At 44.8% G+C, this 27,181-nt stretch overlaps 1 protein-coding gene across 1 annotated transcript; it reads left to right on the top strand.

Annotated features, from left to right (window-relative positions):
* Window positions 1-26,681, top strand: UBE2S (ubiquitin conjugating enzyme E2 S). Its single transcript, XM_077457315.1, has 4 exons — window positions 1-323; window positions 8,532-8,679; window positions 16,486-16,676; window positions 26,157-26,681. The coding sequence occupies exons 1-4, from the start codon at window positions 321-323 to the stop codon at window positions 26,448-26,450; spliced, it is 636 nt and encodes a 211-aa protein (XP_077313441.1). The 5' UTR covers window positions 1-320; the 3' UTR covers window positions 26,451-26,681.
* Window positions 26,682-27,181: the final 500 nt, after the last annotated feature.

The raw sequence follows: 27,181 nt of genomic DNA, 5'->3' as shown, positions 1-27,181 counted from the left end.
CCATTTGGAGAAGGCGTGGTCAAGAAGGGGACGAAGGTTATATGAAGGGGTGTCGGTGGGCCGTAGTGGCTTAGTGCCGGGGGAAGCTAAGTGACTGGAGGAGACCTGGGTGTCCGGAGAGCCGGCTAACGAGGAGGAGGGCGCCGCTGGGAGGAGAAGAACGCTGGCGGTCGTACACAAGGGTTAGGCCCGAAGCCTCCGAGTTTGAACGCTCAACGTCACATCCTTGTCACCAGAGATACCCAGGCTGGCCTGAGACCCGCACCGGAGCATCCCTCAGTCGTACCGAGAGAAGAGCCGATCTTCCCTGCTCCAGAGGCATGGTATGTGCGGACAGTGTTCAGGCCTGGCCACTGGGGGAAGAGAAGGCTTTGTACTGAACGTTTCCTCCTTATGTCACATCTCCTGTCTCTGATTTCTGACTGTCTACAGTCTTTAACCAGTCACAGGTCTGTGTGCACCCTGATCTGTCAACCGATCACTGGTCTGTGTGCACCCTGATCTGTCGCCAATCGCAGGTCTGTGGGCACCCTGATCTGTCGCCAATCGCAGGTCTGGGCACCCTGATCTGTCGCCAATCGCAGGTCTGTGGGCACCCTGATCTGTCGCCAGTCGCAGGTCTGTGGGCACCCTGATCTGTCGCCAGTCGCAGGTCTGTGGGCACCCTGATCTGTCGCCAGTCGCAGGTCTGTGGGCACCCTGATCTGTCGCCAGTCGCAGGTCTGTGGGCACCCTGATCTGTCAGCCAGTCGCAGGTCTGTGGGCACCCTGATCTGTCGCCAATCGCTGGTCTGTGCGCACCCTGATCTGTCAACCAATCGCTAGTCTGTGCGCACCCTGATCTGTCAACCAATCGCTAGTCTGTGCGCACCCTGATCTGTCAACCAATCGCAGGTCTGTGTGCACCCTGATCTGTCAACCAATCGCAGGTCTGTGTGCACCCTGATCTGTCAACCAATCGCAGGTCTGTGTGCAACCTGATCTGTCAACCAATCGCAGGTCTGTGTGCAACCTGATCTGTCAACCAATCGCAGGTCTGTGTGCACCCTGATCTGTCAGCCAATCGCAGGTCTGTGTGCACCCTGATCTGTCAGCCAATCGCAGTTCTGTGTGCACCCTGATCTGTCAGCCAATCGCAGGTCTGTGTGCACGCTGATCTGTTAGCCAGTCGCAAATCTGTGTGCACGCTGATCTGTTAGCCAGTCGCAGGTCTGTGCACGCTGATCTGTTAGCCAGTCGCAGGTCTGTGTGCACGCTGATCTGTTAGCCAGTCGCAGGTCTGTGTGCACGCTGATCTGTTAGCCAGTCGCAGGTCTGTGTGCACGCTGATCTGTTAGCCAGTCGCAGGTCTGTGTGCACGCTGATCTGTTAGCCAGTCGCAGGTCTGTGTGCACGCTGATCTGTCAGCCAGTCGCAGGTCTGTGTGCACGCTGATCTGTCAGCCAGTCGCAGGTCTGTGTGCACGCTGATCTGTCAGCCAGTCGCAGGTCTGTGTGCACGCTGATCTGTCAGCCAGTCGCAGGTCTGTGTGCACGCTGATCTGTCAGCCAGTCGCAGGTCTGTGTGCACGCTGATCTGTCAGCCAGTCGCAGGTCTGTGTGCACGCTGATCTGTCAGCCAGTCGCAGGTCTGTGTGCACGCTGATCTGTCAGCCAGTCGCAGGTCTGTGTGCACGCTGATCTGTCAGCCAATCGCAGGTCTGTGTGCACGCTGATCTGTCAGCCAGTCGCAGGTCTGTGTGCACGCTGATCTGTCAGCCAGTCGCAGGTCTGTGTGCACGCTGATCTGTCAGCCAATCGCAGGTCTGTGTGCACGCTGATCTGTCAGCCAATCGCAGGTCTGTGTGCACGCTGATCTGTCAGCCAATCGCAGGTCTGTGTGCACGCTGATCTGTCAGCCAATCGCAGGTCTGTGTGCACGCTGATCTGTCAGCCAATCGCAGGTCTGTGTGCACGCTGATCTGTCAGCCAATCGCAGGTCTGTGTGCACGCTGATCTGTCAGCCAATCGCAGGTCTGTGTGCACGCTGATCTGTCAGCCAATCGCAGGTCTGTGTGCACGCTGATCTGTCAGCCAATCGCAGGTCTGTGTGCACGCTGATCTGTCAGCCAATCGCAGGTCTGTGTGCACGCTGATCTGTCAGCCAATCGCAGGTCTGTGTGCACGCTGATCTGTCAGCCAATCGCAGGTCTGTGTGCACGCTGATCTGTCAGCCAATCGCAGGTCTGTGTGCACCCTGATCTGTCAACCAATCGCTGGTCTGTGTGCACCCTGATCTGTCAGCCAATCGCTGGTCTGTGTGCACCCTGATCTGTCAGCCAATCGCTGGTCTGTGTGCACCCTGATCTGTCAGCCAGTCGCAGGTCTGTGTGCACGCTGATCTGTTAGCCAGTCGCAAGTCTGTGTGCACGCTGATCTGTTAGCCAGTCGCAGGTCTGTGGGCACGCTGATCTGTTAGCCAGTCGCAGGTCTGTGTGCACGCTGATCTGTTAGCCAGTCGCAGGTCTGTGGGCACGCTGATCTGTTAGCCAGTCGCAGGTCTGTGGGCACGCTGATCTGTTAGCCAGTCGCAGGTCTGTGGGCACGCTGATCTGTTAGCCAGTCGCAGGTCTGTGGGCACGCTGATCCCTCAGCCAGTCGCAGGTCTGTGGGCACGCTGATCCCTCAGCCAGTCGCAGGTCTGTGGGCACGCTGATCCCTCAGCCAGTCGCAGGTCTGTGGGCACGCTGATCCCTCAGCCAGTCGCAGGTCTGTGGGCACGCTGATCCCTCAGCCAGTCGCAGGTCTGTGGGCACGCTGATCCCTCAGCCAGTCGCAGGTCTGTGGGCACGCTGATCCCTCAGCCAGTCGCAGGTCTGTGGGCACGCTGATCCCTCAGCCAGTCGCAGGTCTGTGGGCACGCTGATCCCTCAGCCAGTCGCAGGTCTGTGGGCACGCTGATCCCTCAGCCAGTCGCAGGTCTGTGGGCACGCTGATCCCTCAGCCAAGTCATTATCAGCCAGTCACAGGTCTGTGTCCCTGCAGGGAGCATCCTGATATCAGCCAGTCACAGGTCTGTGTGCTCGCAGGGGACATCCTGGGACACCTGACTGCTAAACACATGTGCAGTCAGATCTGACTGTTCACAGGGGTGTGCCAAGCGCAACTTACGATTCAGGACTTATAGTGATTTTATAGGACTAGCCATTGTGGACTATCCAGGTTTTCTTAGTTTGGAATAATCGGGCTCAGTGTTATTGCCCATGCACGCCATCTTGTACTGATCTCACCATTATTGGCACAAGCAGTGAAAATCTAAAGCCTGTACACGTGTATTTAGTGTAAAACTGCTGTCAGGTTTTCTGTCTCAGGGATAACGTTCTCACTTCCTGTCCTGTAGTCTTACAGATATCATTTCGATGTGAGGGAAAGCCCCCACTGTGCCTGTTCATAGCAGAATGCAGTGCTAGAACCCACATGGGGTGCCAAAGAAGCAAGTGACCCCATGGAAGATTTTTCCCTCTATTCCTGCTCTGCTGGTAGTCTTCTTCATTCCTGGGGTCGTTTTTAATCTGTACAATCTTGCTGGCCATAGACTGTTTGTTTAATTTTTGGCCGGTTTAGCAGGGACCAGCCTAATATCAAACCATGTATGGGCAGGCTAAATGTTGGGCTTGCTGAGTTTTTCATGCGATTACCTTCTTCCAGCATTGCAACTTCGGTGCCCCGCATGGACGGGCTGCCACTGCTAGGCACTATGGGTTTTGTAGTGGAAGGAAAGGAAGTAAGGGGAAAGGTAGAGGAGGCACAAAACACAATTTCATGAGCAATCCCTTATGAGGTCATTAAGTAGTGGATGTGTATGGATAATTTTTGAAGAATGATGGTCTTTCTAGTGTCGTTTTAGTTTACATTATTATGTTAAAGTGGAGTTCTGCAATTTTTTTTAAAAGTCAGCTACAAATACTACAGCTGCTGACTTTTAAAATATGGACACTTACCTGTCCAGGGCACCTGCGATGTCAGCACCTGAAGCTGATCTGTCTCTCGGGTGGAGGTGCCGCCATCTTCGGTAAGGGAATCGGAAAGTGAAGCCTTGTGGCGTCACAGCTTGGTTCCCTACTGTGTATGCGCGAGCCGTGCTGCACAATCCTACTGGTCACTGCTGTCTTCTGGGGCCTGTGTCTCCCAGAAGACAGTGAGGGGGATGAAGGAGGTGCCAGATATGGCATAGATATCCGTGGATACTGTGACTATCTATGCCCGGAAGTGGGAGCAAATGCCTGGTTTAGACAGGTATCTGCTCCCCCCCTGAAAGGTGCCAAATGTTACACCGGACTAGGAGAGGATTCCGAAATGCGCTAGTTCATTTCCAGAACAATGGGATTGCTGACATGAATCAGCCCTTAGAAAAGTACTTTCAATGATTAGCCATAACATTGACATCCAACCTAATATTGCGTATGCCACCAAAGTCCTCCATGCCAGACTTATGGTGCTCTTTCTGAAAGCAAACCAAAACTGCAGGACATAATTGAAGTCTGTAGAAAAGCTTGGCTACAAAAACCTCTGGTACACTGCTCTTCTCCCTCGCTGCAGCCAAAGTGCAGTGTGAAAGTGCCCTTATACATGCCTGTCCTGCTAGCATCTGCACAGCCACCACTGTAGTATCTCCCAACCAGGTAGCTTCAACACATGGTAACAATCCCTATTCATTGCTATGTCAAGCCTCTTGTAATACATCCCAATCCCATACACACGGCTGGGAGATTTTGCAGTGGAGTTTGTGCAGCCTCAGTAAGGATCTGGCAGGAGTACTGGTGAGCATGTGTTGTATATACTGCTAAGTTTTAGTACCAGTGATTCACTTGTAAAGATTTTGTAGCAAGTTATTTATATTGTGAGTGGGTGTAAATTTAGGTGTATACTGAGAGTTCTTTCATTGGTATGACTTCCCAAAGTTAATTACTCAATAAATTTAAATTCCTTAAAATTACGAATGTTTGCTTGAGGGTGGAATGAGGAAATGGTTGAATGAGCTATGACCTGGGTGATCGAGCTGTTATCTACGTATGTGTTGGACCTGTGACTTAAGTGAACTTTCAGGTTCTAGAAGTTTAAGCGATGCACACTAATCAAATCGGTGCCTGCCCTTGGTGGTGCTTAGAGACAAATCTCTACCATTGGCACACAGTCTGCACAGCCAAGGGCCGTTGGAAGCCAAAGAAATTGCCAGCATATGTTTGAGCTATCATAGGGCATAGAAGCGTAAAAAGGAAACTCTCTGCATGAGAAGAACCTATAAATTCCATGAACTGTTAAAACTGTATATGTATAGTCAGTTTTTAAGTCTTATTTACGCCATATATTTTAGAGCTGCACGATTCTGGCTAAAATGAGAATCACATTTTTTTGCTTAGAAGATAGATTACGATTCTCTCACTATTCTCTCTGCATATCATCTTTCACATTAAAACGAAAGAGAAAAAAATAAGATACTGCAGATTAACAGGTACAACTTATGTAGAAGGATTTGTTTTGTGTCCCTTCACTGGAATATACAGGTGCATCTAATTAGAATATCATCAAAAAGTTAGTGGAGGTCCAGCCTAACGCTAAAATCGCTACATCTACAGACATCTGTGATCGAACACTAACCTATCTAGCCCTGTAAAGAAGAAATTGGCAGCAGTGGCTTCTCCATAAGGGGCGCCGGCCCCTAATCTCTATGTGGGTGCCGGACGCATAAAGTTGTATGAGGGTGTTTATTATTTGTATATTTTGAAGCGTGTGATTAGAGCCAGAGGCGCTAATTGGCTTTGAAAAGGTTGGGGTTGCAGAGCACTACACCCTGAGCCCACCCACTTGTGACAATAGCCAAACAACATTCGCTATTGTCTTCCTGCTTCTCCTTCTGGCCAATCGGGACCTAAGACCAGATTTGCCACTGTTGGGAGAAGCCAGGGAATCCGCCTGCATGGGGTAGGGGGAGGGGGAATTTGTAAGCCAGTCCAATCTCCAGTGGGGAGAGCAGAGGAGACTGAAATGACTGGGGAGTGTCATCACCCATAGACTTACTATGGGGCTTCTGTTGGCTGCCTCCACAGTGAAGCCGTGGCTGACAGCTCGGTGTGGGATCGGGGCCGGCTTTAGAAAATGTATGTATATTTATATTTTCTTACAGGGCTAGATAGGTTAGTGTTATGCCTTGTGCACACGGTCAAACATTCCGACCACAAAATCTTTTTTTTTTTTTTTTTTTTCTGAAATTTTGTTGCATATACACGGTCACACAAAGTTGTCGGAAAATCCAATCGTTCTGAACGAGGTGACGTAAACCACGTAAGTCGGTACTATAAACGGGCCAGTAGCCAATAGCTTTAGTGTCTCGGTTTATTCTGAGCATTCCTGGCACTTTGTCCGTCGGAATTGTCTACACACGATTAGATTTTGTTAGAAAATTTTAGCGCCTGCTCTCAAATTTTGTGCGTCGGAAAATCCAACAGCAAAAGTCCGATAGTGCCCACACATGATTGGATTTTCAGACAACATAATCCGTTCGGAATTTTTCCATCGGAATTTCCGACTGTGTACAGGGCATAAGAGCGTGGATGTATATAGATGGAGCGATTTTAGTGTTAGGCTGCACTTCTCCTTTAATTTATTTCAGTAATTCAACTCAAAGTGAAACTCATAGATTCGTTGCACAGTGACATATTTCAAGCACTTCTTTTCATTTTGATTGTGGCTTGCAGCTAGTGAAAACCCAAAATTCAGTATTTCAGAAAATCTAAATATCGCAAAAAATGTTTTAATACAGAAATGTCAGCTTACTGAAAAGTATGTCCATGTACAGTATAGTGTGCACTCAATACTTGGTCAGGGCTCCTTTTCATAAATTACTGCATCAATGCTGTGTGCCATGGAGATCAGCCTGTGGCCCTGCTGAGGTGTTATGGAAGCCCAGGTTGCTTTGATAGTGGTCTTCAGCTCCTCTGCATTGGGTCTGGTGTTATCTTTCTCTTGACAATACCCTGCAGATTCTCTATGGGTTTAGGTCAGGAGAGTTTGCTGGCCAATCAAGTACAGCGATACCATGATCATTAAACTAGTTGGTTCTTTTGGTATCGTGGGCAGGTGCCAAGTCCTGCTTTAACCACTTCATGCCAAATGTACCTTTACGTCATTTGGTTGAAGAGGTTATACCGGGCGGATGCCTACAGCAGCAGGTTTTCACCCCAGTACCGTTTTTAGTGCTAGCGTTCGGCTCACAACAATCGATGCAGCTAATGAGCTGCTCTGCCGTTATAGGCAGCTGAACGGCAGGGGCCTTCCACTGCCCCGCCTAGGTCTCACGTCCCAGTGAGCACTAGCAGCTGACACTGGACACAATATGCAGCCGTGGCTTTCTGTGTGAAGGACCGATGTCCCTCTGACCAGCTTTTATTCCCCTCACGCTGACAGCATGAGGGAAAAAATACTGATTACCGAGCTTCTGTTTATATCACTTGATTTTTTTTTTTTTTTTGGACTAAATGAATGAATAGCAGGACTTGTCTGCTTTTGCTGGTAAATATGTAGGTGTTCCCTGTTCCTGTCAGAAGTCCTGCTGGAGGCTCTACAATGTGCACACTTGCGTTGACAGGAGTCACCAAATTTTGTAAACAGAGCCAGTTTACTGTGTAAAAAATGTCCTAGTATCAGTAGGAGTAAACAATGTCACATCTTTGTCGGTGAGAGGAATTGTGCCCCATCATTGGTGTAACTTGGTGGGAAACATCATGCCCCATCGTTGGTGTCAAACAAAGGAACTATGCCCCATCATTGGTGTTATGGGGAGGAATCGTGCCCCTTTCTTGGTGTCATTGGGGGGAGTTATGCCCCAGTGCTGTTGGAGGATGAAATATTGCCCCAAGGGCTGGAATAAAGCAAGCAAGGGGCCTCATCTGGTCCCCAGACTGCAGTTTGAAGACCACTGGTTTAGAACTAAAACCTTAGGCTCAGCCATCCCAGAGAATACACAGCCAATGAAATGCTGACTCAGGAGCCGCTTTCGATCACTGCTGTGGAGAAGGCGGGGAGCCACTTTGGCTCTGTCTCTCCCTCACTCTACCCTGTTAATGGCTGCCCATAAAATTGTAGTTCTAAACGGGGTCACATATGTAATAGACTTCATTGGGACTGGCAGCATCCATGTGCCTGGAGTTGGGGTCAGCATGATGTGCAGAAGAAAAATGAAAACAGCAAGTGCAGGCAAGTTCTGCTATTAACAGCTCTTTATTACTTTAATATCCCCTGAGGCCAGTCATTCCACTTGGTGTATGAAAGGGTTTACAACCACTTTAACTCTGGGCCCCACTCGCGACTACATGAGAATGGATGTGGCCACCAGCACATCATTCATTTGTACTGGCTGAAAGGCTGTTTGCATACACGTTTGATTCCAGTTGCAGGAATCTGCTGTCAGGCCCTAATCGGATGGTTTTTATTTGGTGTTAATTTTTGAAGTTTCTTTAAACCTTTACAAATGATTTTCTCTGCTGTTTTTTTCAGAATTCAAACGTTGAAAACCTACCCCCACATGTAATTCGCCAAGTTTACAAAGAGGTTTCTACTTTGACATCTGATCCGCCAGAAGGAATAAAGATCATTCCCAATGAAGAAGACATAACTGATGTGCAAGTCAGCATTGAAGGGCCAGGTTGGTATATTCTGTTTTTGTAAGTTCCATGTCTATATGTTCAGATGAATTTGATACTTTCAAGCAGTGTAATGGGATTAACATTGTTGTAAGTATTAGCAGGTTTACAATCAGAAGCCTGTACAAGCACAACAGAATCTCTTTACGCTGAGTAAATAGATACTTAACATGTCATGCTTTAAAATTGCGCACACTTATAGAATGGCTTTCAGTGTTTCTCTGGCTTACGGTCTTTGCCGACTGGTCACCGAGGCGATAAAAGGCTTTTTTTATATCTTTTAAAGGTAAGTTTTGGGTCCTTTTTGACATGTCTTTAGGACCTGCTATCCTTTCTATTACAAGGGATATTTACATTACTTGTAATAGCAATAAAAGTAATTAAAAATTAAATCGCCAAAGCAAAACACACATGTGAGGTGTCACCACAAATGTTAGCAAGAACAATAAACCGGTGTCAGAAAAATCCAAAACCATAGTCCTGGAACTTTCCTAGTTATCACCCTTGGATGGTAGACTGGATAGTGCCTTGCTGGCTTGCATACTCACCCACAGCAAACTCCCCTCTTGGCTATAAACAAATGTGTAAGGCAACTGAGCTTGGACCTGTGTTCTGTTCTGCTGTTGGTCTCAGAAGTGATGGGATTGGCTGGAGAAACCATTGCGTACAGAACGGGACACAGGAGATCAATGCTATGGAAGCGTGTGTTTATGCACAAACATGGAGGATTTTGCATAGATCAAACAGTTGGCTAAGCTAATACTTACAATATTCCCTCCAGCTACAGCTTGTTCAGTTGTATTTAAAGTGACAATGCACATTGCCTGGCTGCCTGACTCCAGTGCTTTTGAGTTAGATTTGGAACGAGCACACTGAATAAGTGGCAGAAAAGTCACTTCCTTTTTTCTATACTTGTTCTGGGTATGAGACTCAGTGCTAAAAAAAAAAGCGACGGGTGCCGTGGTATGGTCCCAGTCTGAGATGGCTGCCTAGTCTCTAGCCTTCCAAGACCTCGAGGTCCTGAATACTACTACTCGGAGATGATCCACAACTTGACCATGGGGAGAACACACCGGATTGTTTCAGCAACTCGTTCCTGTTCCCCCCGAGGGCAGGGAACACAACTGAGCTGCAATATCAGTTGTTCCAGACTCGGCAGCAGCGAGATGCCATGTCTGCCTCACATGCCTCTTCACTGAGATCCCGCTTGGCTAGCAGAAGCCTGTTATGCTCACAAGGTCAGAACCCCGGCGCCTCAGCTACCCACACAGCTCCTGCCCCCATTGATCTCCAGGTGATAGCTGCTGACATTAAAAACACCTTGTCAGCAGCTATCTCTGATCTAAGAATGGACATCCACTCCATTGCAGCCAGGATTGGGGAGGTGGAGAGAACCGCCTGCCATTATGCCAGTCTCTGCCATGTGCAAAAATTCCCATGCAATCCATCTGAGAGAACTTCAATATCACCTTGAAGATATTGATAACTGGGGATGGCGCCACAACTTAAGGGTAAGGGGGTTACCCAAATCCATTGAATCCAACACCCACAGTATCAGCACTCTTCAATGACCTCCTAGAGAGACCACATGATACACCTATAGAAGTTGAGTACATAGGGCACTGCGACCAAGAGGCAGAGACAGACACCCCTAGAGACATGGTCTGCTGCCATGTTAAAGAGGAACTGCAGTCTACTCACATAATTTGTAATGAAAACGTCTTTACCATTCTGAAGTTTCCCTATATTTTATATATACTGTGATTCTGTACTTTCAAAATATGCTGCAGAAATCTCTCTCCACTAAGTCTGGCTGCAACCATTTTTAACTGTGGGCAGCTGAAGCTGCTGTCCACTTCCTGGATTTACACAGAGGCACACCTCCAGCTCTGCAACTCTGATTGGCCCTTTTATGACCCACCCCCCTCCCTTCCTGGCCAACTCTGAGAACTGTGCATGTCATACCCTAGGTGCTTTTCAAGACAAGAAGCAGGAAGTGGGTTGTATAAGGTATTTACTGGCAGAAATTTTTTGCTATCCAACGTTAAAACAGCAAGGACAGAAGATTTAAAATGGAATGATGAAAAAATGACTGAAGTTCCACTTTACACCCTAAAGGAAGAAATCCTCAGGAACGCGCATTATCTTCTACACCAAGGCAGATAGATTAAAGCGGAGGTCCACCATAAAGTGGACCTTCCGCTCATTGGAACCCTCCCCCCCTCCGGCGCCACAATTGCCACCTTTCAGGGGGGAGGGGGTGCAGGTACCCGTACAGTACAGGTATCTGCACCCACTTCCGGCGTAGATTCTGCAGAAGGTACGCCCCTTTCCGAAGGTCCCCCGCTGCCTGCTGGGAAACACGGATCCCAGAGACAGCGGGGACCATCCTTATTGCGCAGCGCGACTCGCGCATGCGCAGTAGGGAACCGGGAAAGGAAGCCGAAAGGCTCCACTTCCTGATTCCCATACCCAAGATGGTGGTGGCAGCACCCGAGAGACGATCTAGAGATCGGCTTCGGGTGCCAACATCGCGGGCGCACTGGGCAGGTAAGTGTCCTTATTTTAAAAGTCAGCAGCTGCAGTATTTGTAGCTGCTGGCTTTAAAAAAAAAAAAAAAACGGCGGACTCCCGCTTTAAAATCTTCCAGGACCTTTCTAATATAACCCTGCAACACAGAAGGGAACTAAGACCCCCTGCTGGACCTTCTCTGAGCAAAAGTTATAACCTATCGCTGGAAGTTTCCTTTCTGCCTCTCAGCCTCCTCACAGGGACGCACAGCAATTCTAAGTGTTCCAGACGATTTTAGAACATTTCTGCGATACACTGAAAATACCCCCTAGTTGATCTGCCAGATTGGTACAGCGATTTCTGAATGCCACCACTGAGAAACGCCAACTCCATGGATGACATACAAGAAGCTGGTTGTCTCAACTATCCTCACTTAAACGCTCAAGGAGCATGAAGGTGCGCAGTCCCACAGCCTCTCCAGCTCACTGAAAAGCTAGTCTCTCATGCTGAAGTGTTCCCTACACAATATGGCCCAAGGTCAGTACACTCTTGTAGATTTCCAGAACATTCTCTGAACTATCTTGTGACTCCATGTTTTCCATACTCGCAATACCCTTATGCCGTGACTCATGGAAATATCCACTGATCACTCATATGGACAATCCTTAAATCCCTCTCCCTTTCCCTATGAAGCTCTAAACTGTACACTGTGCTTGTATCCCCCAGAATTTTGGGTCACCCATTGGTCCGTACTATGCACCAATCCTTTTCCACTCCCTGAAGACCTCTATCTTCATCTATACAGCCCCTCAACACTGTGTTCTTAGGGTATAGAGAAGGAAGTCTGCCTCTAACATCCCCCTGTTAAAAACGACCTAACCCAAAGCACTCATCTGAGCCTACCTATCCTAAGCACCTTATTACTACGAGGTCAAGGTTCTCAGGATAACCTCATCGCTGAGCTAATCTACCAACTCAACACCTTATGGACCTGCCACTTATCACTCTGCCTCGGTCTTATCTAATTCCAGAGGCTGATACAACAGACCTCTACTACCCCACTTACGTCCAGCCAATTCGCTTGCCCTCTGAATGACTCTTGTAAAAAATTTCAGACTCCAGGATAGTCTCTACCCTGTCAACTACTCACCTCACTCTCCAGAATTAACGGACATTGGGGTAGAACTCACAGCTCCTTATCCAAGAAGGCTTTACAGTTCTTTCCCCGAGTCTGGTGAACTTTGGCCTACCCCCAACGCCACGTTTTGAGCCCCATTCCCCCCCCCCTTTTTCCCTCCCCTTCCTCTTTTTCTTTGTTTTTTGCTATGGACAGTGAAGCTCATGTTCTAGTTCTTGTTTTATATATGATGCAACCAACTAGAAGCAGTTATATAGTTACATAGAGTGTACTGAAGGGCCATATGCTATTCTTGGCTTGTTTTTTGATCCATTCTCTGTATTCACTTATATACTATTTTGTTTATTATACCTATTCTGTGACTGAGGACTCCCAAGGGAGATAACTGCAAAAGCTATATTTGCCTACATTCCATCCTCCAATTCCCACCCTCTTCAAATAAAAATGGGAAAGCAAGAGAGAAAAAAGGGGAAAATGCATCTTTTTTTTAATTATCCCCCTCAAAGATCTCTTGCCTCAACAGGGGACTTTTGTTCTAGAGGAAAAAAGATAGGACTGTAGTCTCAGCGAAAGTCTGTCAAGTGGATGCATGTTCCAAAGCAGTTAACCAGTTCTCATTTTTTTTTTTTTTTAAGGTTCATGTTTTTTAGATTCGCTACACTACTTTATCTTAGACCCTTGAAATACTTTCCAGAATTGCTGTTCTTTCCATGATCTGAAGAGCTTGTACGCTACTTGAGACTTCCTCTTCAATATTATACAACCTTAGCTCCTCTCCTATAATAGACTGGTTTCCTTCCTTTCCCACCATTGCAAGAAAGCATGTTTTTTTTTTTTTTCAACCTATCCGATCTCTACCTTCACCGTTAAACACACATACTTACACACATGGGATTTCTGCCCTCGTGTCCTCTCCCCGCACTTGTCTCCTTCATAAGATTTTCTGACCTTTTTTTTTTTTTTTAAGAGGTTGGAGACAACCGCCTATCCATGACCAATACCTACCACTCCCACAACCAGCGACCTCAGGAAGTAATCGCTGACCCAGTCCTGATCTCCTTTCATACTTAGGTGAGTTAAGTGGCCTAAACCCCCGGATTTTTCATTCTTCCCCCTTTCTCCCTTCCTATCCACCTCTGCCTTTCCTCCATTCCAACTTCTTACTGGTCCGCTCTTCTCATACCCCCTTTCTTACCCTTACTACATCTCTACCATCTCTCCCTCCCTACTATCTCTCCCTCCCTCCCTACCATCTCTCAGGGACGCTACATCCTTAGACACACTGTGGGACAAACCCATTACTCTAGCCAACATTTCTTGCCCCAATGTCTCATAAGTTGTCTTTTTTCAGATCAATCACATGCCTCCTAGGTTCATTCCAATCCTGAATGCCCATTCTAGGTGGAGAAGTAAACGTTCCCCTAGACCCCCTCACTGACGCCTCCACCGGCACCTCTCATCTCCCATTTCTAGCCCTGTGCCAAAGCAAATTGTGTTTTCAGGACTGTCTTCTACACGCTGCTTGGCAAACTATTCACCCCCAGGACAAGGATTTCACCTGCTGCTCCCCACAACAGATACTCAGACTATATCTTCCTCAGTCAACAAGACCTACCCTGCCTAACCAAAGCAACAATCGAAACCATGTTTCTATCCGACCACCACCCAGTCACTCTCGCTAACCTTTACAGAACAGGCCCATGTCGCCAAATTTTGGCGACTTGATTCAAATCTATGAACTGACAAAGACAAAGTACTCAACATATGAAAGAACTTAGACTACTTCAGACAATGACACTCCCGATACTACACCTCTCTCAATGGGAAGCACATAAATGTGTCATGCAAGGACATTTCATATCTGACTTCCACTGCAAAACATGAGAAACAAGCCCACATAAAAAAACACCTTTCCAAAATAAGCTACCTAGAAAAAGCTCATAAACGCACCTTAGCCCAACAAACCTTACAACACCTCACAAACTCAAGCTTCTCTTGGAGGAACTTGGACATAGGCTCAAAGAAATTCACCTGGTCTTAGGAGCTCGTCTACGAGCATAGCAACAAATGTGGGCACCTGTTGGCACATGTCTTGTGCGGTAAAGCTAAAGCCACAGTTCATCTCAAGACCTCAACTGGCACCACTCTTGACAGCAATCCAGACATCGCACAGGAACTTTAACATTGCTACTCTTCCTTATACAATCTCTCAGACATTAAGACACCTTTACCCCACAACAGGATAACTCAAACCAATTCCTTGAGAAATACTGCCCTAAAACTATCTCCACTGAAACCGCTGTGACCTCAGGCACTCACTCTTGCTACAAGAATGGAAGCCAGCACTCAAGCAAACAAAACCGGGTAAAAGTCCAGGCCCAGATGGCCTTACAGCCATCTGTTATAAGACCACCTTAGACATATTGGCATCCCCATATATTAAAGCCTCAATTCTCTTTCCACCTTTATGCCCCTTACCCCAGGACTACTAGAGGCCCATATCATGGTATACCCAAGAAAGGGCAAGAAGACCCCGCTTTACAGGGAGATCGCTGCTTGTAACCACCCCCTTTGCACCGACCATCTGTGAGGCTGCCCGGCCCCCCTTCTATTCTGAGGTACTGGATCAAGCATCGGAGAATTTGCATGAGTTGGTGCAACACTATATTCTATGAAATCCAAAGCTTCCTCTGGCTGAGGTGGAAATATTGACATCCACCCACCTCTCCACCACAGCCAGAGGAAGCCTTGCATTCGTTTATAGAACACAAAGCTTCCTGTGCATGGCTGAGCAGCACTCAGCCTGACTTTTTTGTTTTGGGAACAGGATGGGAAGTCCTCATTTTAGTGGTGGTACACAGCACTGTATACAGTGCACCCAGCAGGTAAATCTGTAGCAAAGGAAATTATTTGGGCCAGCTTGGCTCAAGCAAGCTATTTAAAATCACAGTAAACATGGAGAGACTTAAAGCGCACAAAGGCCATGTGCAGAATCTTCAGTTAACTTATTTAAATACTTCAATTACTCACAAGGGTACTTGAAAAACAGCATGTAAAACATAGGCTCTGTCCGGATATAGATACTTTAGAATCACTGGATACCATTGACCAACTGTAGGGCCCTTAGACCCCTTTCACACTGTGCCGCCCATAGCGCCAGCGGTAAAACGCCGCTAAAAATATTGGATTTGGGTGCATTCCGGCTGCTGACGGGTTTTAACCCCAGCTAGCGCCCAAGAAAGGGTTAAAAATGCCCGCCATGCTCCGCAATAGTTGTTTTGCCGGCGGTATAGCCGTTCTGCCTCATTGATTTCAATGGGCAAAAGCGGTAAAAACACTGCTCTAAAGCTGCTGGCAGGACTTTTCCTGACACCCTGCCAGCGCACCGCTCCACTGTGAAAGCCCTCAGGCTTTCACATTGGAGACAATGGAGCAGCTGTTTGAGGGCGGAATGCAGGCGCTATTTTTAAAGCTATAGCGCCTGAAAATCTCCCTCAGTGTGAAAGGGGTCTTAAAGCAACCTGCTGTCATGTCACGGACTCAGTTGTGCCTAATACCAATGCATTTCAAGGGCCAGGTGCTCTTGCTCTAGGACAGGGGTCTCCAAACTGCTGATGCAGCTCTTTACCTGCCGACTGGCCATAGTCTGGCCCCCCCCCCCCCCCTAAAGTCTGAAGGACAGTAAACTGGCCCTTTTGTTTAGAAAGTTTGGAGACCCCTGCTCTATGATAACCGTCCTGCGGTGTGCCTAACTAGCACTTTTCAAAGGTCCTAAATGGCAGTCTCCATTGTTCCAATAAGAGTTCATTTAAGTGACAATTTAAATGCATTCTACTCAGGCAATATAGTTTGCAAAATATAAAAAGTGTTAAAAAAAAACAAATTGCCAATGTTCATGCGACAGTTTAATCATATGTGAAGTAGCTGTTCTGTTGGCTTGGCTTCTAGTCAGTGGTAACTTTATCTGGTTTTCACAGTGGGCTGCCTCCAATTGTTACATGCAGCCCAGGTGTTTCTTTTGTGAATGGTGATTTTATTGCATTTTTATTTTGTCCATATTGAAATATTTACAGTGCTCCCAAATGTATTGTCCCATAACCATGTATGTTCTTTTTCAGTCTGCAGAATTTCAGTATGTTTTTTTTTTTTTTTTTTTCAGAGGGGACGCCGTACGCAGGTGGTATTTTCAGAATGAAGTTAATTTTGGGTAAAGATTTCCCAGCAGCACCTCCCAAAGGATACTTTCTTACCAAAATCTTTCATCCAAACGTTAGTTCCAATGGAGAAATCTGCGTCAATGTTTTAAAGAAAGATTGGAAGGCAGAGTTGGGTATAAGACATGTCTTACTGGTGAGTGTGTAGACATCTGTCCTGGTTTTTAGTGGTGTGCAGCTACAAACTTTGAACATTCACTGCCATGGAGGCAAGAGGCATAATTTATCTTTTAAACTTGCCTTGGGCCAGCATGAATACGTGTTATCCATGTCACATCTGAAGGTCCGTTGGGGATGCTGAACATGATTGTAGTCTGGGCCACATACCCTTGGCACTGTTGTGTTCCAGGTGCTGCTAGAGCAGCAACATGCAATGTGTAAACTAAACTTGAGTCATTCACTTTTACCTCCACTGTTTAGCAAATGTCTTGAATTACAAAGTGTTCTTTAATTGGATGAGGACTTTGGCTGCGAGGAAGACTGCGCTGGACTTTATGGACAATGCAAGGCTGCTTTTTAGCTTTGCATAGGTGGGGTGAAATTCCTTTGTAAGAACAATTAAAGTAAGTTTATCAGTAAACTACTAATACTAAGAAGGAAAGGTGTGCTAAGCTATGAAATTCCGTAAGAGTGCAAAAGCAATGTGTTACTAAAGGTTTACTAAGCTTTGCAGTATGATAGGATTAGTACATTTTATCAATAAGGACTAAAGTTTTTAAAGCCTTGTTTTATGGACATATGTAATTGTATTCAAACTTGAGTCTAGGATCACCAGACTACAGTAGTAATACACCTTCTAGAAGGCTAACCCAATATGTGGCTAAAGTCCACAAACATCTTGCTAGTACAGGCCTCTTGGCATTTTCCGGGTGCCAGATCTTCTTGTTTGGGCAGCGGGGAATGAGGCAACCCTTGTATTTCTGTGCTGAGATTGTACACTGAGCTCTGCATTCTCCGCTTCCAAGCAAACAGGCAAGTAATATATTTAATTTTTGTCTTATGCAATAAAGAGCATAAGGACGCTTAATATGTCTAAAGAAAATTTGAAAAATGGCATATGGTCCCCACCCAGTCCATACTATGTCATAATTAAAGAAAAAAAAAAGTAGCCCCCCCCCCCCACTAAACAGTCATACCAGACCAGTATCGAAGCACACAGACTCCCCCCCCAATACCATACCGGGCCACATGCCCTCATTATGGGGGGCAGCTGTTGGCGGGGAAAGCCCATTGACTCATCAGTTGTCAAGGATGCCAGGGCTGGCTTTTGGCCCCACTCCTTAACCAGCTTATACTGCGCTATTGGGAAAAACTTTGCACAATCGCACCGAACTGATGCTGTTGCCGAACCGTTCGCCCAAATCTACTCTTCAGATTTATGGACTAGTAGGTAGACAGACAAGCTAATCTTGTACAGGAAATGTGATGCTGGGCTCCAGCTTGATCGTCTGGTGTGTACAGTTGTACAATACACAAGTAAATGCGCAAAAACAGGGTCAAAGATTTTCCCAATGTCCACCAGTCTCTCACCAATTGAAACCAAAAATCCAATTAAATGAATGAGTCCATATTATGTAAAGATCCGTATGATTATAAATATAAAAGCTACTGTCTAGTAGAACAAAGGAAAGCATTTAAAACCAGGAGCTCCATATCCAGGGCTGCCATCAGTGAAGGACTGAAACCATGTTCCAAAGTCTGTGAAAAAAAGCAAAGGAAGAGGCGCCTCTGGGTGTAGATAACATACACTTTAATAAAAAATAAAAAAAAACGTATTTAATACAGGCAACTCACATTTTGGATGTGGTCTATGAGCATTCAGTCACTTTAAAAGCTGAGCATGGATGTGGTCATCTAATAGTCCGTCAAGCTGAGGCACTGTAGCTGCTAGGGGCCAGGAAGTGGCACAGACACGGAGAGAGATGACATCATGAGGTGGGTGCTCATGATGTCATCTCTCTCCGCGTCTGTGCCACTTCCTGGCCACTAGCGGCTACAGTGCCTCAGCTTGACGGACTATTAGATGACCACATCCATGCTCAGCTTTTAAAGTGACTGAATGCTCATAGACCACATCCAAAATGTGAGTTGCCTGTATTAAATATTTTTTTTTTTTTTTTATTAAAGTGTATGTTATCTCTACACCCAGAGGCGCCTCTTCCTTTGCTTTTTTTTTTTTTTTTGTGTACAGTTGTACAGACTTCTCCCCTGTACTGAAATTGCTTACTAACCTCAAGCAGCAAAAAATATTAAAGCCTTGCACGCTACCATATATATTCACTAAATATTCCAAGGTCAGCTGCTGACACTTTTCACAATCTTATATATGTGCTAAAAATAGATTTCATATTTGTGTAATGCTATACCCTCCATACAAGTGTAATCTGTAAATCTAATATCAAAAAACTAATATTGTGTACAATAAAATCTATAAAAAATATTCAATAAATATATAAAAATATATAGTTCATATAAACAAAAAATCCAATGGTGAAGTTCATCAATGTGAGTTCATCAGTGATTCTTCTAGTACGAGTGCTTCTTAATCAATTTCATCCATGCAATAGTGCTCCAGAAATAAAACACAAAATATAGTGAGTCACCACTCTTGTGCTCCCCACCCTGTGGTCTTATCCTCACCTCAGAGTATCAACTAAGTCATGTTTGGTCAAGCTTCGCTTGCGAGCCTCACGTGGGCTCAAACATAGAAGGATCTCTAGATTCCTATATCGATCTTCCGATCAGTATTCCAGATACAAGTGGACAAAAAACAGGCTCCAATAGTGCTTATAACGTTTAAAAGCATAACTGGCTACTCACGTACCTGGTGCTTCCAGCGCACCACGCTATTTTGCACAGTTAAAAGATGTGTCCATTAAACAGCTGCACACCTGCTATATTCCCGCAACTACTCGCTCCTCGTGAAGCCACTGGTGCCTCCACCGTCCCGAGTTATGAGCAGCACTATTTGAGCCTGTTTTTTGTCTACATGTATCTGGGATACTGATCTGATATAGGAGTCTGGAGATCCAGGTGAGGCTCGCAAGCGCTGCTTGACCAAACTTAACTGTTAGGTCACACTGAGGTGAGGAGAGGACCACAGTGTGGTGACTTATATTGTGTTTTAGGGAGGACTATTGCTTGGATAAAATGGATTAACCACTTCAATACAAGACATTTATAAACCCTTCCTTCCCAGACCATTTTTTTTTTTTTTTTTAGCTTTCAGCGCTCTCACACTTTGAATGCCAATTGCTCAGTCATGCAACACTGTACCCAAACAAAATTTTTATAATTTTTTTTAATACAAATAGCTTTCTTTTGTTGTTTAATCTCCACTGGGTTTTTTTATTTCTTGCGACACAAGTAAAAGCGAACATTTTGAAAACTTTTTTTCCGTTTCTATAACATTTTACAAGTCCTGTTCATAAATTTGGGCCAAAATTTATACTGCTACATCTTTGATAAAATAACCCAAATTAGTGGATATTTGGTCTCTGTGAAAGTTAGTCGACAAGCTATGGTGCAAATCATTGAAAATTGACCACACCTGATCCACTGACGGCCAATCTCATTTCTTGAGGCCCTGAAATGTCAGGAAAGTAAAAATACCCTGAAATGACGCCTTTTGAAACAGACAAAAGTATTTAGCAAGAGGCATGGTGAGTTTTTTATATTCTTGGGGAAATTAAGAATTTTTGTTTTCCACAAAAATTGTCATAAGTTTTCTCACACACAGCATATGCATACTTCCATTTACACCCCAAAATACATTCTGCTACTCCTCCCGAGTATGGCAATACCACGTGTGTGACTTACACAGCCTGGCCACACAAAGGTCCAACATGCAGGGAAGCACCATCAGGGGTTCAAGGAGCATAAATTATACATCTAATTTCCTAACAACCTATTACAATTTTGAAAGCTCTGCAGCACCAGGACAATGGAATTACCTACAAAATGTCCCCATTTTGGAAAGCAAACACCCCAACGTCTATTCTATGAGGCATAATGAGTCTTTTAAACGGTTCATTTTTTTCCCCACAAGTCTTCGGAAAATGTGGAAAGAAAATTAAAATTTTATTTTTTTTACCCAAAGTGCCAGTTTGATATTTCTAACTCTAAGCATGTATATAGCAAAAATGACCCCCCAAAATACATTCTGCTACTTCTCCTGAGTATGGCGATTCCAGGGAGCACCATCAAGCGTTTTTGGAGCCTAAATTACAACTCTAATTTCCTAATGACGTATTACACTTTTGAAGGCCCTGGAGCACCAGGACAATGCAATTGCCCACAAAATGACCCCATTTTGGAAAACAAACACCCAATGTATAATCTGCGTGTACCATTGAGTCTCTTTAACGGTCAATTTTTTTACACAGGTCTTCAGAAAACGTGGAAAGAAAATTAATCTTTTTTTTTTTTTTTCCCCTCAGTTGTCAATTTATAAGATTTCTAACACATCGTATATACCAAAAATTACACCCCAAAACACTTTCTGCTGCTACTCCCAAGTATGGCGATACCACGTGAGACTTTTACACAGCCTGGCCACATACAGTCCCTGACAAGTCTTGTCACTTCTCTATTTTGTAGAAACTCCTGCTATTAACCTGACTTTTAATTAATCAATTGGTGTTAGAAATAGCTCATATGAAAAGATAAAGCCCTCCCAAATGATGTTTAATGCACTGAAATAAATTAGTTTCACTGAAAAAAGATTCATCATTTAATCAAGACAGGCAGGTCAAATTTTGGCAAGACAAAAGTTGTCGCCTATACAGAAATTGAACTTTACTGAAAATCAAAAATGTCAGCAAATTAAGTAGTGGTGCTGTGAGATCCAAATTTAATATCTTATATGACTTCTGTGAGCTTGAAGGACAGCATCCATGCGGTTTGGCAAGGATTCATACAATTGATGAAGTCATCAGGAATAGCATAGAAAACAGTCTTGCATGCCTCCCAGAGTTCATCAATATTCTTTGGTTTCGTCTTCCATGCTTCATGTTTCTTCCTACACCACATATGCTCAATGATCATGTTTGGTGACTGGGCTGGCCAATCCTGGAGCATCTTGATCTTCTTTGCTTTAAGGAACTTTGATGTGGAGATGGAAGTATGCGATGGAGCACCATCCTGCTGCAAAATTTGGCCTTTTTTATGGTTGGGAATATGAGGTAGCTAAGATTTTTTGGTATTTTAGACTATTGATGCCTTCCACTCTGCAGATCCCTCGCACACCCCCATACTGGATGTAATCCCAGACCACGATTTTGCCTCCACCAAACTTCACTGTTGTCTGGGTAAATCTCGGCTCCATGCGGGTTCCAGTAGGTCTTCTGCAATATTTGCGGCGACTATGGTTTAATTCAACAGAAGATTCATCTGAAAAATCCACCTTCTGCCACTTTTCCAGAGTCCATCCGTTTAGCAGGCTGTGGCCCTTGGCAAATGCCACATGTTTTTTTAATTGTCTTTTGTTTAGTGCTGGCTTATGGGCACTGATTTGACCATGGAGGCCATTTCGAGACCTAATCCGACAAACTGTTATGGTTGACACAGGGACTTCAGGTGTCCAGGTCTCGTGGAGCTCTGCTGCAGTGGAAAATGGGCTGGCCTTGGATTTTCGAGCCAACAAACGGTCCTCTTGAGCAGTTGTCTTGCAGGGTCGGCCGGACCTGGCCTTGTCCAAAACATCTCCAGTCTTTTCAAATCTTTTTATCCTCTGAACTTGACGATGAGACACATTGAAGGTGTCTGCCACAGCAGTGGATCTGGTCTTCAGCCTCTTGATAATCAACACTTTAGTCTCTGGGGGAATCTTAGGCATGTTTGCAGAGGTCTAGTTGCAGTTGAGAAGGTCTAGTGTACTGGTTTTCGTTTTTATACACACCTGAGACCTAATTGATCCATTATTAGTCACAGGTGAAGCTCATATAACAAGGTGACACTTATGTCTTGGCAAAAATTGACTCAATGGGCTTTACTAAGCTGTGAATATTAGAATACTTTTTGTCTGTTTCGTTTTGCACTGAGACATTACAAAAGCTGTTGTGATTAAAATGACCCGTTTCTTGTAACAAAATCTTGATTAGAAATATATTTTAGCGGCACTTCAGGTCAATTTGTACACAAGCGACAAGACTTTTGTCAGGGACTGTACAGAGGCCCAACATTGAAGTAGTACTGTCAGGAGTTCTAGGAGCATAAATTGCACATCTCATTTCATTCCTGCCTATAACACTTTTGAAGATCCTTGAGCACCAGGACAGTGGCATTGCCCACAAAATGACCCCATTTTGGAAAGCAAACACCCCAATGTATATTCTGAGGCATGGGCTGCAGATAGGTACTCTGTTGGACTGGAAACAGGTACTCTTATTGGCTTTTTACACAGATCTTGGATAGGTTGTGTCTGACACGCCTCATCCCTGATCGCCACGCTGGAGGCCTGCAGGAACGGCGAGAAACCGAGGATGTCACATGTCCGCCCAGGCTGGGAGATCCCTTCTCTGGATGTCATAACTATGTCCTGGTATTGAAGTGGTTAAACCATCAGCAATTGGAGATTTACGGGAATTGCGGTTTGGACACAACACTGGCAACCATTTACAGTCCGCTGCATGATGAGAGGAGATTGTTATTCGCTCCAATACTACCCAACAAATTGGCTGCCTCTGAGGCAGCGACAACTTTGTCCCAGTTAGCCGCTGTGGTGTCAACAGCAAAATCTTCCTATACTGGACTGTATTCGGTTGGCGGGGTGTCCAAACAGCAATTCGTCAATCTCAGATTATTGATGGTTTAACCTCTTGCTGGCTGCCAAAAACATCCTGGGCTTTCAGTGGGGACATCTGAATGATGCCTGCACCTGCAGGCATCATTCAGCTATCATTTTGTTCTGCCGGCGATTCTCTTCACCGTAAGAACAGGCAGGCATCTCAGCCTTTCCTGCCTGGAGGAGAGATGTGGGGTCTTATAGAGACCCCACATCTCTCCATAAATAGGACCTGTCACACACTATTTCTATTCTTTTAATTCCTTGTAATAGGAACAAAAGTGATCACTTTTATTTTAAAGGGAAAGTGTAAAAAATAAAATCACAAAAGAAAAAGTGCCCCCCATCCCTGTGTGTCATGCTAGCATATGTAAACAACGTTGAAACCACACGGGTTATGTATCACCAAGATTGTTAGTGAGAGCAATAATTCTAGCACTAGATCTTTAACTCTAAACCTGAAACCTGTAAAAAAAAAAAAATTGAAAGTGTCGCCTACAGAGATTAAGTACTGAAGCTTGGTGCCATGCCACAAGTGTGCGCAATTTTAAAGCGTGACATGTGAGGTATCTACTCAGCCTATCTGTCACATTCTACAAAACAATTGGGCTAACTTTACTTTTTTTATTTTTATTTTTTTATCACGTTTGAAAAATTGCTGCGTAAATACTGTCGGACAAAAAAAGTTGCAAGGGCCGCCCTTTTATTCCCCAGGGTCTCTGCTAAAAAAAAATGGGGTTTTGGTTAATTTTCTAGCAAAAAAGATAATTTTTACATCTTTTGCCGATGGGCAAGTGGTTAAAAAAAACAAACGAAAGGTGGTTGGAGTTTCTGACATCGGCCTTTTTCTTTTCTTTCTTTTTTTGAACAGCTGTGCAGCTCTGCACTTGTCACATAGAATCAAGGAAATGTCAGGTTAAGATTGTGAGGGGGGGGGTTGAATCGAGATTGCAATCTAACGATTAATCGTGCAGTTCTAGGTCATGGGCAGCATTCCTCCTCCAAACACGGTCAGTTGCGTTGATGCCTTTTAAGAGTGCTCAGCGCGTTGCCTGTATATGGCAGAATAAGGACAAAAGTGACCTGACATAAACTAGCATCAACATGCCTCCATCCCTAATACATGAATGTGGAAAAAAGAGGTAGTGGGACTTGTCTATGCAGTGAATCTTGAAGAATAACACTTTATTTAAATGGTGTATAATTTAATAAAAATTGATAGTATAAAATTTACAGGGGTAAATACCCCTTCACTGTATTCAATATGGGGAAAAAATGTTTTTCCTTCGGGAGCACTATTCATCCCTTATGGAAGACCAGTAGAGGGAGTATTTACAAGTCTTCAGATAAATGCAATAGGCAGATGTGGAACAGCAAGGTAAAATTGGGTATGTTGCCTAGCTTTAGGAGTGAGCAGCGCGTACCCATCATGAGTAGCACAATTGTATATTTAAGTCTATTAGTGGTCTAGACAATAAATGAGGACTCTGCTAGCCTTCTCGTATCCCATTTTTGTGTGGTTTTTAGTGAGTAATTCTGTAGCAATAATTGTAGATTGTAGTGTTTGGTCAGCCGAAGACAACCAAGTCAGCCAACAACCTTGACTGTGTTCACAATCTACTTCAAATAAGTAGCATTAAGGGTCCGCCTAATAGGATACTAATTAAAATAATTGCTTAGGTTTGTTTTTATACTGCATTGCTTTGGTACAGCGAAAGAATGTCCAATCTTGTACAGATTGTATAGTGCATGGCCAGCTTTGGCATTGAATTCTGGGATTTCAGCCACTTTGTAACGCTGGCTTGCTATGAGCGAAGTCTACAGCAGTGCATGTCAAGTATTAAGTATAATCTGGCAGTATCAAGATTCCTTTTATTTAGATTTGAGCGTGCAGCCCTAGAATATGTCCACTTGCAACTCGATTGTGAAAGTACAAATATGGGCCTTGTGCAGTTATTGCTGGACTTGCTCAAACATCAGACCCGCCCTGAATGTTTGAATGATTTGTGGCTGAGGGGAGATGACTCCAGTTTGTATTCACCTGTCCAGTTCCAGTCTGGTTCTTAGGACTCAAGTTAGCGGGAACTGGTGCTGTCCTTATTCTTTTAATTTCCTATCATTCTCCAATCACCCATTCTCTCCCTCCCCCCAGTATTGAGATGACCTGTTTAGAAAGAAGCTATAGGGATAGAATGGGAGCTGCTGCTGTTTTGACTTTAGGGCTCATTAATACCTGCGATTAGGGCTGGACAAAAGATTCCTGTGGTAAAAATCAGCAAATTCCTGAAAACTATCTGAATAGCCAGTGGTTACTTGCGACTAGGGAGAGATAAGCCCTGGATGCAAATCTGTCCATGGCATGTAATCTATCAATTATGTGCATACATATGGACAGCCGAGGCTCCATTTATCCTATTGCTTTTTACCAAGTTGCTTTTGGCAACTGTTTGCATTCACCTGTGATTCCAGCTGCAGGGATCTGCACATTCTTGTTATGGGAATCTGCTGTCTGGCCCCAGTTGCATTTGGGAATGAGCCCAAAGGCTCCAGTCACTACTTAAAGAGGCCAGTGACTTGGTGCAAGCACATCAGTTAGGTGTTGGGGCCAAACTTCTGCTTGGGTCACCTAGGCAAACCCAGTGGTAGTGGGAGCAGGTAGCTGTCAAAACTAGGTAACTCCTCCAAAGCTTTTACAATAGGAGAGGATAAGTGAATTTAAGTCCTTCAGTTAGCTCTTGCCTCAAATATTTTAAAGAGGTTTTTGTATACAAAGTGTTTTTATTAAACTTTTGAAGGTTTCTTTCACTAATGTTTGTATTTTTTTCTCTTAAGACAATAAAGTGTTTGTTGATTCACCCAAACCCAGAGTCGGCATTGAACGAAGAGGCTGGTCGTCTCTTACTGGAGAACTATGAAGAGTACGCATCCCGTGCAAGACTCATGACAGAAATTCATGCACACAGCTCATCCTTAAGGGGCAAGGATCCTACAGACCCCTGCTCCTCTGCATCAGCAACAGGTGCTCTTGGCGATGGACCCATGGCCAAGAAACATGCTGGAGACCGAGACAAGAAACTTGCAGCTAAAAAGAAAACGGACAAAAAGAGAGCCTTGAGGCGACTTTAAGTTGGAAAATAAAAACATTTACCCAAAGGGGCAGGGAAGTATTCAGGTCAAATTATGTACAAGAACTTTAGACCAGGAGGGGAGGGCCGGTGAAGAGAGTCTGGGGAGCAATTACATCCATATCCTTTTTTTCCCCATTTTTGTTTTGTTTTTTACAGCCTGCTTTTGTTAGTTTTTTTTCCAATCTAAGTTATTTAAATTATAAATCTATTAAATACGTTTTTTCATAAAGCACTATGTGAACACATTTCTCTTTAAATGCTGGAAATGTATTTTGATGTGTACTGTACATCGCTGAGAATCAAAGCCAAGACTGGGAAAATATCCCCAAAGAAAAATGTGCACTTACCTGCATGGTCGGTGAATACTCCAACTCTGTTCTGCATCAAACAAAAACCTGTTATCACTCTGTCCTTGGAGTTCAGAAGATCATTTTTGTAGATTGACAGCTCATCTTTGTATGCTTCCCCTTGGTGGTTTATGAAGACTATGGCAGAATTATGGTGGTGCCCAGCAGCATTCACTGCTGCACTCCAATTACAGTATATTTTTAAAATGTATAGACAAAATAAAAATCTGTTCTGTGTAATACATGCACATTTCCCCATGTGTTCAGTACTTTCCAATGCAGTTTTATAAAAAAGACAATATGGGCAAATGTGCAAGTACAAAACATATCTACCTGTTTGCCAGAAATAGTGTGCTCCTAACTTATTTGAGCGGACAATGCT

The sequence above is a fragment of the Lithobates pipiens genome, unplaced genomic scaffold (genome assembly GCF_037356315.1).
Source record: "Lithobates pipiens isolate NorthernLeopardFrog02 unplaced genomic scaffold, aLitPip1_a1.2 Scaffold_27, whole genome shotgun sequence".
NCBI classification, from domain to species: domain Eukaryota; kingdom Metazoa; phylum Chordata; class Amphibia; order Anura; family Ranidae; genus Lithobates; species Lithobates pipiens.
This window is presented reverse-complemented; position numbering and strand designations above follow the sequence as displayed.

Excerpts from the sequence above, each read along its gene's own strand:
- UBE2S (XM_077457315.1), top strand. Across the intron at positions 8,680-16,485 it reads AGTCAGCATTGAAGGGCCAG|AGGGGACGCCGTACGCAGGT; the intron begins GTTGGTATATTC and ends TTTTTTTTTCAG. Across the intron at positions 16,677-26,156 it reads GTATAAGACATGTCTTACTG|ACAATAAAGTGTTTGTTGAT; the intron begins GTGAGTGTGTAG and ends TTTTCTCTTAAG.